We start from the raw sequence: 14,983 nt of genomic DNA on the forward strand, positions 1-14,983 counted from the left end.
GGTCTCTATAATAAGTCCCTTTGCTAGAATTTTTCATTTGTTCTTCCTCTCTTATTAATCGTTCATACCTAATCACGTTCGTGCTCAATTGGAAAAGATCAGGAAATCCCTTGTCTTGGAACTTCTTCTTCAGATCAAAGTTTAGACAACCTTGAGCGATTTTGACAAACTCCTTTTCGGGCAAAGGTACAAAACATTTACTTCTTACTGTTTTGAACCTTTGAAGGAAACTTTCTGCCCATTCGTTTGGCATTTGACGTAGATTCACCAAATCGGCCAAAGTAACTTCAGACTCAGTCTTATAAAATTGAGCGTGGAACAATTGCTCCAATTGTTGCCATGTTTGAACAGAGTTTGCTGGCAAATTGATGAACCAGGAGAAGGCTACTCCTATTAATGAACTAGGGAACAACCTCATTTTATGGTAATCAATTACGTCACCACTTTGCAGTGTGAATTGCCCTATGTGTTCTAGAGTAGACACCTCTCCTAAACAGGTAAACAGTGAGAATTCTGGCACTTTATACCCTCTAGGCCATGGATATGCTTGGTCTACCCAATCAGGATATGACTTTGTGTAAGTCGGCCTAATCACAGTACGTACTCCAAAAGCCATCTGGTCCTGTACGATTTCCATAATCTGGCTCCTCAACATGACGTTGGAGTCATATGGAATCCCTACAGGTTGGTTGACTGGTTGATTTGCTTGAGGCCTAATGTTTGGTCCTTGGTTGGCAACAAAGTTGCCATGATTTGGGCTATAGTTACTATTAGCCTGAACATTTATTCCATCATTAACACATGGGGTATTCTGTCCATTATTTAGGATATTATCCCTTACATTTGGATTACCCCCCAAGTTAGATGTACCAATGCCACTATTCTGATTCGGTATTGCACCACCCCCTTGGTTTGAAGTAGAGGGATCAAAAGGTAGTTCTACCCCTGGATTTAAACTTAGGACTGGGGGATTATGTCCCACAATTGTCCTAGTTTGAAAGTGGTTTGTAAGAGGCACAACTGGCTGACAAATTTGGCATACTAACTTATTCATTATTTCGTTCAAAGTATTCAGTTGTTTGGTCATGTTGTTATAATGTGCATTCCCATTCTGGGTAAGTCTTTCCATATTATGAATATTTCATAGATTTACCTGTTCAATGACATCTTGTGTGAGTTCTCCGAGTAATGCACGCATGGTTCGAGGACTCAACTCTGTCATTGGTTTGTAACGACTATGATTGCTCCGATTCTGTCCATCTGTTCGTGGAGAACTATGCTGCTTCTCATATCGCTCGATCACAGACTGGACTCCTTCCTAACTTGCTGCTTCCTTATCGGATTTCTGAGGCATATTATTTCACCTGTTGTATTTTCAACACCAAACACCAATGTCCCACTGGCATGCCAAATTGTTTCGCGCGGGTAGTCGCTAACAATTAAAAAGGGATCAGACGATTGTGTAAGGGACAAACCTCTTGAAACAAAGTCCCAAAAAGAGGTGTTTTATTAGAAATGACTTTACAATTGGAATTTAAACAGAATGCCTCCAAGGGGTGCAAACACATGAGTACTGAAAGAAATATTTAAGTCTAAACTAAGAAATTGAAATTACATATTCTCTGTTTGAGAGTGTTTGATTTGGGCTCTCTGCTCTATGTCTTTTCTTCCTTTTATATTCCCTTGATGCTCTTTTTGTGATCAATCACTTAGAAACTGCTTAATTGCTTTATAACTGCCCACTTTCTTCATGGTGGCCAACTTATCGTGGAACTGTCGCCTCTAAATGCTGCCACTACTCTTTGTCGTTCAACCGTCTTCAATTGAACTTCTTGAATCGTGGAACGTGATAAGATTACCCAATAACTACTTCGATAACTGTACTTTTGGATAACCATAATATCTTATGTTTGTTAAGATCCTGGGCGATTCGAAGGTTTGGGCAAGAACGGGATTACAACTCTGGGCGACTGCAAGGCATTTCATTCGCTCAGATCCTAGGCGTCTTGTAAGTTTGGACGATGGTGTTACCGCGTTCGTGGGCTTCCACTGCATTCATTAATAACCGTATTTGGTCATTTGTCATGAATTGCCCAGTTGGGCTTCATTCTTTGGGCTATTTGAATTAGGCTGCACTTTTAGCATGTTAACAATAGGTAATAATGGAATATTGAAAGTTACGGTAATACTGGTTAGAAATTTTGATATGAACATACTATCTCTAGTCGTTTTGCAAAAAAATTCCGAGTCACGAACTATCGTCAAATGTCAAACACTGGGATTACCTCAATGTAATCATTCTGACACGATGCCAATGATGGATATTCTCAATATTATTGTAGCAACTAAATTAATTTGGAAATTGAATATTATATGTTTTGCTGTTGAATTTAATGCCACACGTTTTCTGTGTCATTGGAAAATTTCAGTTACATAAACAAAATGGAAAGTTTAACATGCAGTACTTTTGGGATTCATTTGGGGTTTGAAGTATTTTGGGTTATTATTTGAATTTATTTGAAGTATAAAATGAATTATTATATATTAATATGGTATATATGATTTTTTCCCCTTCATTTTCTCTCATAACAAGCTTATATTTTTGCTAAGCCCACCGAAAGATAATGAGTTTTTTCCGATATTTTTTTCAGTGTCATTGGAGGCTGCCTCCTTCCTAAGTTATATTGACAAACATTAAAAATAAAGAATAAGTAACTTGTACATTTTTTTGTTTATTATGGTTGCCACTCCATTGATTTTCAAATTGAAATGAACGGGAAAGTATGTTTCCATTTAAAACTATTCACTCATGTTACGACACATGACACAATGTCAAAAATGATGTCAAACAAAGTGTACATGTAGCATGATTGTAAAAATAAATTCTTCCAATGAAGCAGTGCCATTTAAGCTTTCAAATATATATATATTTTAAACCTTGAGGTGTTAGTTCAGTGGTCATGTCTTGAATTTGCTCCACAATGATCACCAGTTCAAGTCCCCTTCTAAACTACTGGAGGTTTACCCGGCCATTAACTTCAAGCCTCGTGGAATTAGTCGAGGTGCACGCAAACTGGTCCGGACACCCATAGTTAAAATATATATAAACCAAATCAAGTTATTTTATTTTTTAACATAAAGTAAAAGGATAATAATCTTTTACAACCAACTTTTTATGAATAGAAACCATTTACTAAGGACCGACTTGCTATAAACTTGAAAGGCTAGAGTTTTGAGAAGAAAAGAAAATGGGGGTGCGGTTCCATGTCTTTTTTTCCTATCCATACTGCAAGAATACAACACAACTTTTCAAAGGCTTCCACTTAAATTCCAGTTACCTTCTTCCATTCCCATTTTGCAATTCCTAAATAACAAGCAAACTTTTTATAATATGAGGCTCGTATAGAAAAACACATTTTTACTATAACAAATAGGCCGAAGTGGGTTGGACGTAGGCACATCACCAAACAATTTAACTCTGCGTTCTTATTTTTTTGTCGATTTCATATTCTTCATCATTATTATTGTTGCTTAAATCACAACAAAACTTAGTCATAATCCTTAGTACTAGCTACATATCAGATATGCAAATGAAAGATGTCGAAACATTATGGTGAATAAACTTAAAACAGATTTCATCATTTATTTGAAAACTGACAAGCACTAAATGCAAAAATACACAGTAAGATAAGCCAGCATCAGGAAGCTTAATACACACACCTCCCATTCATTTGGCAGGTAAGTACTTCACCGAGGGCATCGTCTAGACACAACTATAATCCCACCAGAACTTTGTACACACAACATCCCTTTCTTGCACTTGAAGCAAATGGTAACAACAAGAATATTATCTTATGGCATATTTGGCAAGTTTGATTAGAAGTACTGGGCAGTATCAAGGAAGAAAGGAAGGCAAAATCTTGTCTATTGCACTGGCCAGTAAGGTTTAATACTATCATACCAAACATGCACTTAGGATACAAACTTACTTAGGAACCTAACCGACTATTTCAGAAGGGTAAAAAAATATATCTTGCATCTGACTTTGGAAGTGATAGCCAAGAATCAAAAGTTAAGAGATCTACATGTAGCTGTAGAAGTTTTTCCATTCCCGAGCAGCTACAATCCGCCTAGCCAATATCCTTTTACATGTAGTTATAGAAGCTTCCCCATTTTCGAGCAGCCACAGTTTGCCTAGCCAATATCCGCCACTTCACCACTGCCAGAATCTTGCACCAACTTGTTTTGGGCTTTCTGTTTCTGGGCATATGGAATCCCGAATTTGAAGAAATGACACCAACATCATGATTGGCTGGACCAATAGACAATCCATTCCCTTGCCATGTTGATGACTTAACCTGAATATTACTGCTCGTTGATGGATCATCCATTAACTGATGTGAGACCCCATAGTTTACTCCAGAAGCCCATGTATGCCCTCCATCAAAGAATCCGCTTTGATAATTACTCATCCCAAAAGGGTCTCCCCATGTTGAACTGAAACCTTGCATTTGGAGAGAACTCTCCCCAAAAGGAACATTAATTGAACTATTATCCCATCCCAATTCACAGTTAGATAGAGGCAAAGTTGTATGAGCAGAATTAATCTTTCCTTGAAGTTGATCTGTAAAATGACGATTAGTTTAGCAACTTCCAAAAATTTATAAGCTGGGAAAAGAAGGGCGGAAAATCACTAATTGGTAAAGCTAGTAAATCCCCTGTTAGCTGTGACTTGCATGTAAAATCTTACACTCAAGGGTTAAAGTTTTAATCCAGTTCAATTCTTTATAAGATGGATCGAAGGAGTAAAAAAGGTTCATATTTACCTTGTTCAATGAGGATATTAGAACTCTGAAGAAACAAGCTAGGATGGCTAAAATCGTCTGCTGATTCGGGATTTGACATCAGCATTTGGTAGCTGACAACTGACTGATCATCAATTGGGATCAAGTCTTTCAAGTTTTTATAAGCATGCTGCTTCAAATCTTCCACTGCCTGCTGTCAACAAAATAGGGAAGGCAAATCAGTTTCTCATCAGAAGAAGACAGTTTTAGACCAAAATTATGCCATACAAATACAACTTCTAAGCAGACACGTTAGCAATTTTAGAAGTACATAAGAATCCTGTCGCTGATTACTCAGATCAGAAATTAATTACATTTTTATACAACAAAGTTTAGTTGGACGAGCAATGAAAAGGTTCTGGAGTCATCCTAACATCTAATTCTACCCTCAGTTCTGTGTGAAAGCAGATCAATTTATGGCAAAGCAAACTGAAAAAACAACCAAAGACTGACAAAATTATCACAGGTGAAAACATTAGTGGCCAATGATTTAGTGAAATTTCATGTTGGTCAATAAACTTCATTTTGTTACAAATTGGTCACTGATATTAAATGTCTGTCACAATTTAGTCATTCCATTCACATTCGTTAGTTTGACTAACAAAAAAGCTTACATGACAGCCTAGTTGGCAAATAATTAGATTGCCGTACACCTTGTCCAATTAGTTAAACTAATGGAAATTGATGGAGTCATCAAATTGTAACAAAGATTAAGCTCAGTAACTTGAAATGCATGATGTTTTAGTGACGAATATGAAACTTTGCTAATAGCTTAGTGAATACCAGTGTATATAATCCAAATTATGACAACTGTTGTCCCAAATTTGTGTAGAGATGCAGGAACATACATGCACTCAGTGACATGATTTTCATAATTAAAAGTGTTACTACTTTACTCAAGCCGACAGACAAATCAACATCAGGATGAATTTTAGGATGAAGATACCAACCATCTGATACATCTTGAGTTTATCGAAAGAATGATAAGTTTGTCCGTCAAAAGTAACTCCTTCAACCTCGTAGATGGAATTGAGCAAAAGTTCAGTCCCTCGTGCATCCTTATACTTGTACCACTTCTTATCTAATTTACAAGTTGTAGCATGTTTAGTGATTGTCTCCCATGCCTTGTTTGAGATTTTAGGAAGTTCCTGCAATTTAAGCAATTGGGTCAGGTGGTTTACCTAATTTTTTCGTCAAGAATCCAGTTTCCAATTCATTTATGAAATTTAAAATTGAACCAATGATACCAAGAATGAGTATCTTACAGCACGTAGAGAGCACTGGTCCGTAACATATTTCCTTAAGAAATCTTTCACAGTGCGTATACCACATTCAACCAACCTATTGTGGGATGCACCATCTTTAGCGATCTTTTCCAAGCGCCAAACTTCATCATCCAGGGATGGTGGATAGTGCTTCTGGTATGCTACAGGAATAATGATACGTTAGTTTCTCCATTAACTATATTGAGTATGCACTGCGACTGTAAACAGAAATATAAATATACGCTGCTCAGTTAAGCCATGTGAATATATTACTTCATTAAGAATAGAAATAAAAATGAATAGGTGAATCATCAAACTTCATGTGATCTAACAGAAAATCTTTTGGAACATCCACATCATCATGAAGCAGCAAGAAACTTTTGAAAGAAAAAAGCGCTTCGACAAATTAGTTAAAGGTTCAAGTACTGGAGGAAATATCATGACAACTTGAAGGACATGGTTATTAATGTATTATTTGCTTAAAGCATCACTTAATTACAATTACATGTTGACCAAAAAAAAATGGTCTGAAGTGATTACGGACAAAATTTGATAGGGAAGAATGGTTCAGAAGAGATACTCACATTCTCCACGATGATCTTTTACTTTGAAGGCTTTGCTTATTCCTTCTCTGATTCTTACTTCTGTGGAACTCAAATGCGCTTTTGCTCCCAAACAAAATTTCCCGCTCCTTATCCAGCTCGAGTTGTCTGTAAAATAGACATCACCTATATAACCTACACCCTTGTGCAAAGAAACTGTTGAGTCCCCATTCACCAATGGCCTTCTTCCTTCCCTGTTCCTTACAATTTTGCGATTAAACTCCTCCTCCAGCCAATCTTCTCGATCATCGGAATGAAAATCACCATCAACCACAATAAGGTTGACCTTTATTGAAGATAGGGGTCCAGATGTTATCATTTTCTCAGAAATAGAATCATACAATACTATCTTCACAGGGGTTTTCCCCTCAGATACCACCCTATTGCATGTGAACAGCGTTGAAGGCAATTTACTGTCAAAACGCAACTGCAAGTTCCTTGATCCAGAACACTGCGAGGGTCTACAGAAAAATAAAAAATAAAAATTAGTAGATAAGAGTTTCAAAATGCTATTTAACTTGAAAAGGAGGTAGGATCAATAAATAATTAAGTTACATATCAACATAAAGACATAAAAGGAACTAATCATAGTCAATTATTATTATAATCTAAATAATCCCACGGAAAATGACATCTAATTAAGTATTTTACGACATGATAGCATGATAAGAGACAAAGAACCACATATGATGCAAAACATTAATGCAATCTGATAATTGATGGATGAACTAACCTCAGTATCCGTTGGATTACGCGGTCCACCTCCTCATGAACCTATCATACAGAGATTCAAACGGATTAATGAATATAAAGAGTCCAAAAAAAAAAAAAGGGGCGATCTAATATACACACCACACACTTAAGTCTCATAAAGACATCTGAAATAAGAATTCAATAATAGTAAAAATACCAAAACGTTAACCTCTTATCAATGACTTGAATATGGTTAAAATTTTATAGCTACGTTTAAATGCCACACGTTTTCTTCACAAAAAATGTAAATTTTACAAAAATTAATAAAAATTACAGAAACTACCATCATGAGGACATCCCAGAGTCACTGTTTTGGACATCCATGGGCAGGGCAAATGTGGTATTATGAAAAATGTAATAAATAGCTAGAAAGTGCAAGAAGGTAACAAGTATTTTAAGAAAATAAATGTTCTAAAATATTCTTATCACGAGTTCAACAAACACACTTCCAAGAACCAATTTTACAGAATCAAGCTGTCACATCCAAACCTCAATTTCAGATTTGTCCAAACAAATGAGTAACCAAAAAAAGAGACTTTTCCTCGAATCATCAAAATCTTATCACTTCATGAACTTCAAATTCACAACAGAAATTAGTATAAAACTACAAAACCTTTCTCAAATCACAACGATGCATTCATATCAGTTAACAAGAACAGAGATGATACCCAACTTCAATTCTCAGCATACTTCTGCACAATTGAGTAAACAAAGAAGAGACTTTTCTTGAATTATCAAGATCATATCACTTCCTAAACTTAAAATTTACAGCAAAATAACTTGAAAAAATTTACTAGACTTTTCTCAAAGTACAGAGATGCATTGGTATCACTTAACAATGACAGAGATCATACCACGCTTCGAATGTTGGGCTCCAATCTGGGTATATATTCTTGCATTGACAGACCATTCCTTGTGCCCCTTAAAACACTGAAATGACCCAAATACATAAACATCAGGAAAAAAAGGAAAAAAATTCAGCACAGCTAAATAAACCAACAAAAGAAATACAAATGGGTCAAGTGTTAATCCACCCACCTTGCAGTTATATGCCGTCGTTTATATTCTCCGGTTGCAAGGTCAGATCCCTCCTCACCCCCCTCCCTAAGCAGTCGTTTCGATAACATCAAGAAGGCTTGATTCACTACCCTTAAAAGCTCAACTAATTAAACAATCAATGTCTTAAGACTTTAAAGGCAACTAATCTTAAACTTCCTCCTTAAATAGAAAATGTCCAAATTGCTGAAAGTACCTAGGAAACTTCGAATTTCAATTCATTATTAAACAATTAAACAACCCTCAAGTCACAAAAGTCAAGCAAATAATTGATCATTATACCTAGTAACGAAATGCCATTAACTACCTAAATTGTTTTAGGCATTATCCAATATTTTATTTCTTGGATTTTATGCTTTTTGCATAGTATATATATAGGACAGACCGCCGAGTGAAATATGCCAATTTCAAATTCTACAAACTACAAAAATTTCAACACAACTGAAACAACCGCGTAAATGCAGAGTAAAAGGCCCGCAAGAACACGTAAAACAATAAATAAATAAAATGTAGAAGAATAAAATCACAAGAAAAGACGAGGAAGAACAGAAAGATACAAAAGATACAAAAATGACGCGGGTTTTCTGACTAGTAAATAATCAAGTGCGAGAAAAAGGAGAAAGTGGCGCGTTTTTGGCGAAGAAATCAAACAGCGTGAAAGAGACTTGCAAGGTCGTCTCGACTCTCGTCCATGTCGTCGGTTTGATTAATCAAGTTTTGATTCATGAGTTATGAGACAAAAACTTGAGTCGTCATTTCTTTGGCTTATTTTAATTTTTTTATTCCAACATTTTGCAAACTCTTTATTTATAAGTGTAATCCATAATAGACATCATTTTAAATTTAGAGAATAAAAAATTTAATATGTTCCAACAATACATTTTATTTTAGATATTTATTTTGATTTTCTTGAAATATTTACTGTGTTTTCCTTATAATTTGTTTAACATATTAATTTATATATCACTGATCAATCAATTTAAATATGAGTCGAATGATTTAGCCCCTATTGGGCCCCCATTAATTTTCGTTCTATTTCATTTTTTTTTCCTCTCCTATTTTGACCATAAATCTTCCATAAAATAATAATCCGTGTAATTTTTTCCTTCTTTATCAACCACTTATTTTTCAAAAAATTATTATTCCACCCATTTTTATTAGCCCAAAATAGGAGCCAAACGGAGGCTTAATGAACATAAGTTGTGGCTTATTATTCAGCCATCAGAGCAGCTCCAAGAAGCTTTTTAAAACTATATTTCAAGAGACCTTTTAAAGTAGCATTTTAAAATAAACAATGAGTTTGACTCTCAACACCGGATAATTAAATATATTCAAATTTTTTTAATTTTCAATGAAAAAAATAATATAATAATGTGGATGAAAGCTAATTAATATAAAAGTTAAGAATAAATAATAAATATTTTATGTGAATAATAAAATTAAGCATTAAATATAAAGAGTTCGTTGAAGTATTTAAAATTTTTTACTTTCTAAATTTATAGATACTAACTAAATTGTAAAATATGATATTTAAAAATAGAGAGTTTTTTTGAAAATGAGCTTGCATTAAAATAAAATAGTCTCTTGGGTTTATTCTTAAGTATTAGAGCATCTAAAGATATTTTTTTAAAAGTGAAATGCTCCCAATTTTAAAGGGTCAATGTTTAATCATACTCCCAAAAACTATTCTAATTAACATTTTAAAATAGCTATAGTAAATGGATTCAAAACATTTCAATTTTTCAATCCTTTATATATTGACCCAATTATATAGTAGTATATAGAAAAATATGAAAAATTATATAATAATTTAGAGGGAACATAGTGAAAATAAAATATATGTAAAAATTAATAAATTCTTATTGTGAGTAATAAAGTTAAGTTCTTGTTTGAGCAACATTTTTGGGCCAAAATGCATTTTAAAATAGTGTTTTTTGTTGGAAAATATGTGATCAAAAAATAAGAAAAAATTTTGAGTTTACATAAATTTATAAAAGAACATGTCGTTGAAAATGAGTTCTGAAAAAAATTAGAATGAAGAGGACGTTGGAATATTAAAAAAATTACTGTCAAAATTTATAGATGTACTAAATTGCAAAATATGCTTTTTAAAAATCTTAGAACCCTTTGAAATGCTATTATCTCTCTAAAATAAAGATCATTTTTTATTTAGATTCTTTAGAAGATGCAATAAGAGCATTTTCAAAAATATTATTTTTAAAGATCGTATGTTACAATTTAGAGGGTACTATAAATTTAGAGAAAAAGTTTTTAGGTACTCCAACGAGTTTTTTATTTTTAGTACTTAATTTTATTACTTCCAAAAAAATATTTATTATTGCTTGTTTAAAATAGAAAATATCTTATATTTAATAAGTATCTTAAATATATACTCTAAGTAGTTAAGGATGAGTTAGGATTAACTTAATTTTTCTAACTTTCCATTTTTTTTATTTTTTTATTTATTTTTTTTTGGTATAAATGGATTGTGTGTTGATTTTTTCGATCAAACTAAATATGATTTTCACAACGTTGGTGCTAACCAATGATGTTTAGCTAAGCTTAAAAATATTTTTTAAGTTAATAATTGTTCATAGGTTCCATTTGGAGACTTATTCTGGTAATAATTTACGAATTGTTTTTAAAATAATCAAATTTTTTATTTAACAGTAATTAAAAATTTTGGATTTTTTTAAAGGGAGAAATTATTGGGAGTAGGGGTGTTTTTCTTTTACCAATATTAAAAAATAAATTATCAGAACTGAGGGTCAAGTTGATGAGTTATTCTTGGGTGACACCAAGGGTTGTCACAGTGGCTTTTGCCCAAGTTGATTGAGTTAAGATGCAAATTTCGTTTTTTTAAATCTTTTTTTTTTTTTCTCTTTTTTTCAACTCTCTATATTCTATATTTGGAGTATGCGCCCCATATTTGTCTAAATATACCATGTTCTAAACGAACGTAAGTTTGAAGAATATCTTATCGAAGTTGTACAATTAAGACATTTTAATAGAGTTTTATTCTTTTTTATTTGAGACATCAAAATTTTTTGTGTTTAATTACTTTATAATCGTTCACTACAAGGGTGTTTGAGAGCCATTTTTATGTAAAAATGTATTTTGGAATAGTAAATTGATAAGAAATATGTTATTGAAAAATAAAGAAAAGTTTTTGATTTACGTGTAATATTATTTTAATGAAGAATGTGCGGTTCAAAAAAAGAGAGAGAAAAATGCATTTTGAAAAAAATGGGTACACTATAAGATTAGGGCCCCGTTTGAGAGTGATTTTCACTCAAAAAATTTGATTTTTTTAACCGTTATTTTACTATTTCAGCCGTAATTTTTGACTTCTTCTCTCACAGGTAGCCCCCACTTTTCTCCTAATGGTCAAAAAATTAATTCTCAAAATTTTTTCCGAACGGGCCCTAGATGAGTAGGATTTGGTCCTTTTTTGGATTTAATTTGAGAAAAGGTTTATATTAGACATATGAGTGCAATAAAAAGTTTGCATTCAATTAAAAAGCTATAAAAAAACAAAAAAAAAAGATCCGATTATCCCTTTACTTAAAATCGTCAAGAAAATTGTAGCTCCTCAGTATAATTCCATAGTAACAAGTTGGTCCCTAACTTTTCAAAAAGAGTAAGTTAGTCCTCATATTTAATTATAATTAAACAGTCAATCTTCAAATGTTTGAATCTTTGACATATCATCTCATGACACCTATGTGCTTCATTTCAAATTTCTAGAAACCACTCTAAGGCTTCGTTTGGTACCCATTTTTTTCAAAATACATTTTTCTCTCTCTTCTTTTTAACCACACATTCTTTATTAAAATAATATTACACGTAAATCAAAAACTTTTCCTTATTTTTCAACCACACATTTCCCATCAATTTACTATTCAAAAATGCATTTTTACATAAAAATGTCTCCCAAACACAAGTTAAGTTCAAAGATTAAAATTTAACCCATATTTGTCTACCATTCTCTAAAAACTCTTTTTTTCTTTTAAAACTCATTTTTAATCACACATTCTTACAATAAAATATTTTGTACTTAAACTAAAAATTTTCCTAGTTTTAATTACACATTCTCCAAAAAAGAAAATCACAATTTTAAAATTCATTTTTCAAAAAAAAAAAAAATTTAATGGGCATAAAAAAGTGGATTAGTTTCATGAAGTTGGACAAGCAAGAGTTATGAGACAATTTAATAGAAATAGATGATCTTCGTCATTGAAAACTGATTATATAACTACAATGAAATATTTGAGACCAAATTGCAATAAAATAGGGACATATCTTGCCCTTTTTTTCTAAAAAGACAAGTATTGTAATGAAAGAGTAAAAGCAAGTCACATTTTCATTTTAAAAAAGAAAAGTAGAAAAACTATTGTCAAGAAAAAGTAAAAGCAAGTCACATTTTCATTTTATTCTCTTTGTCAAAGGATTTTTTATTTGTTTTCTTATAATTACTTCATTATCATATCTTACCAAACCAAATCAAAATTCCAATATTCGTTAACATTAATGAATCGCTATCAACGTTTCTTCATCATTGCCAAGAAAATTCTTACAAGTCAAATGGAAAACATTTGGAGTGTTGAATTCATGAATTGGTCACAGTATGTTTGGTGGGAAAGTTGAGGTGATGATCACTCCATCATATTATAACTAATTTTCATTGGAACAAAGCGAACATATCAATATCGAGTTGGTAGGAATATTCAATTGAAAATCAATTCATTTCCATCCAGAAAAAAATAATAATAATAAAATAAAAATACGAGAGTAAAAGGCAAGGACCATCCTTTTCACACCAAGATCTGGTCAATTTACCTTAAATTTTTAACTTTTCACATTTTCAAAATTTTTAAGTATTAGTTAGACTTTTAACTTTTTATATTTTCAAAATTTTTAACTATTAGTTCAATCTGGATTCGACCTTTTCACTTTACTATTTTTGGTTGTTAGCAATTTCGATTTTCAAAATATTAGTAAAAAAATAGAAATACCAAGCAAGTTCTGATATATTTTTTTAAATCTTCAAATTCGTTGGTGACAGTTTCTTGGAAAATTGTCGCTTGTTTGAGTTTAGTCTCCACGAAATTGGTTTGCAACTACATTTGATTTTTGTTAATAAAATATTACAAATGTTTCTTTCAAGATATTGAATTTGAGGGTTGAACTAAGGATCCGTCTAATTGCAAAAATGGAATTGAATTGAATTGAAAATGAATTTTAAGAAATTAAATTGTCTAGAAATTATTTTCTTGGAAATTGTAAATTATTGTGTTTGATTGATATAATTTTTCACGTGAAAAATGTTAAAATAAAAATATTTTTTGGTGCTCGTTTGGCTTTATTTTACATAAAAATTGTCAATTAAAAGGATGAATTTTACTTATATTGGGATGAAATTTGTTTTCATTGTCAAAAAAAAAATGAAGAAAATCATCTATCTTTTAATGTTCGTTTGGCTTTGTTTTAAACATGGAAAATTCCAATTAAAGGGAAATATTTTTTTTACAATAATTCTTAAAATTTGTTTCCGTTACCAATAAAAAAAAAAAAAAAAAAAACCGCTACAGTGCCCGAAAAACGAATTCTCACCAATATATGGTGAGAATTCGAATTCAAGAAAAAGATGGAAAATGCTAACGTGGTTGGCGACCAAAGGTGGAAAACGAATTCCTTGAATAATTTTGTCAATCAAACAAGTCAAAAGTCGAAGTTGGAATTCTTTTTCCATTTTCCCTAGAAAATGAAGGGCTATCAAACATGCCCTAAGAAAAATTAAAAAAAATCACAAAAATTGAATCCCAAAGGATAGAAAAGAACTGGAAACATCTTACATATTCAACTTGGATAGTTATATTTACGACACAATTTTTATTAGTTGTAACATATTTTAATTGAAGAAATATCCTTAAATCTTTTTTAATTATGTCACTTTTGTTCTTAATTTTTTCTCGGCGTTTTTTTTATCTTCAACTTTTTATTAATTATCACATCTCGTCGCTTACAGTGGTTTCCTTCCAAAGGTCTGTTGGGAAGCATAAAATGATTTATTTTTTCATTCAAATTTTTGAAAAAAAATTATTAAAGCAAAAGTGTGAAAAATATTTTTTTTCCTCATTTCAAATCATGCAAATAGAATACTTTGATATAAATCATCATCAAGACGAGATGTGCTAATTAATAGAAGGTTAAAGATGAGATTTTGTCAAAAAAAATTTAAGAACACAAGTGTTACAATGAGCTAAATTCGAGGGTCTTAAGTGCAATTAAAATATTATGCTACTATTGAAAAATATGTTACTCATTCAACTTCTCCAACCACTAAGAAAAGAACTATAATTTTGAGGAATGTTTATCTTGTCGTCTTCAATTTTTACCGTATGCAAGGTTTTGGTTTGGCCGAGAATGGTTGGAGAAAAACCTAATGGGTGCTGCTGCAAAA

General features: G+C 32.1%; 1 protein-coding gene across 2 annotated transcripts; it reads right to left on the bottom strand.

Moving 5' to 3' along the window:
- Positions 1-3,614: 3,614 nt before the first annotated feature.
- Positions 3,615-9,233, bottom strand: LOC111373377 (calmodulin-binding protein 60 D-like). Of its 2 annotated transcripts, none has more exons than XM_022995894.1 (8): positions 8,503-9,233; positions 8,319-8,394; positions 7,445-7,485; positions 6,694-7,172; positions 6,110-6,270; positions 5,795-5,992; positions 4,827-4,995; positions 3,615-4,624 (listed from the first exon to the last, which is right to left on the bottom strand). In XM_022995894.1, exons 1-8 carry the CDS (start codon positions 8,589-8,591, stop codon positions 4,146-4,148), a joined length of 1,692 nt encoding a protein of 563 aa, XP_022851662.1. In that variant the 5' UTR covers positions 8,592-9,233; the 3' UTR covers positions 3,615-4,145. The 2 variants fall into 2 exon arrangements, with proteins under 2 accessions (XP_022851662.1, XP_022851661.1); XM_022995893.1 differs by having other exon boundaries at positions 4,827-4,998; positions 8,503-9,232.
- Between the last annotated feature and the right edge of the window lie 5,750 nt (positions 9,234-14,983).

The sequence above is a fragment of the Olea europaea genome, unplaced genomic scaffold (assembly GCF_002742605.1).
Source record: "Olea europaea var. sylvestris unplaced genomic scaffold, O_europaea_v1 scaffold112, whole genome shotgun sequence".
Taxonomy (NCBI): Eukaryota; Viridiplantae; Streptophyta; class Magnoliopsida; order Lamiales; family Oleaceae; genus Olea; species Olea europaea.

Bases quoted from the DNA above. Each gene is read 5' to 3' on its own strand.
- LOC111373377 (XM_022995893.1), bottom strand. From the start codon at position 8,591: ATGTTATCGAAACGACTGCTTAGGGAGGGGGGTGAGGAGGGATCTGAC. The intron at 5,993-6,109 runs GTAAGATACTCA...CTTAAATTGCAG, and splicing joins ACCAGTGCTCTCTACGTGCT to GAACTTCCTAAAATCTCAAA. The intron at 4,999-5,794 runs GTTGGTATCTTC...TTTTGTTGACAG, and splicing joins AACTCAAGATGTATCAGATG to CAGGCAGTGGAAGATTTGAA.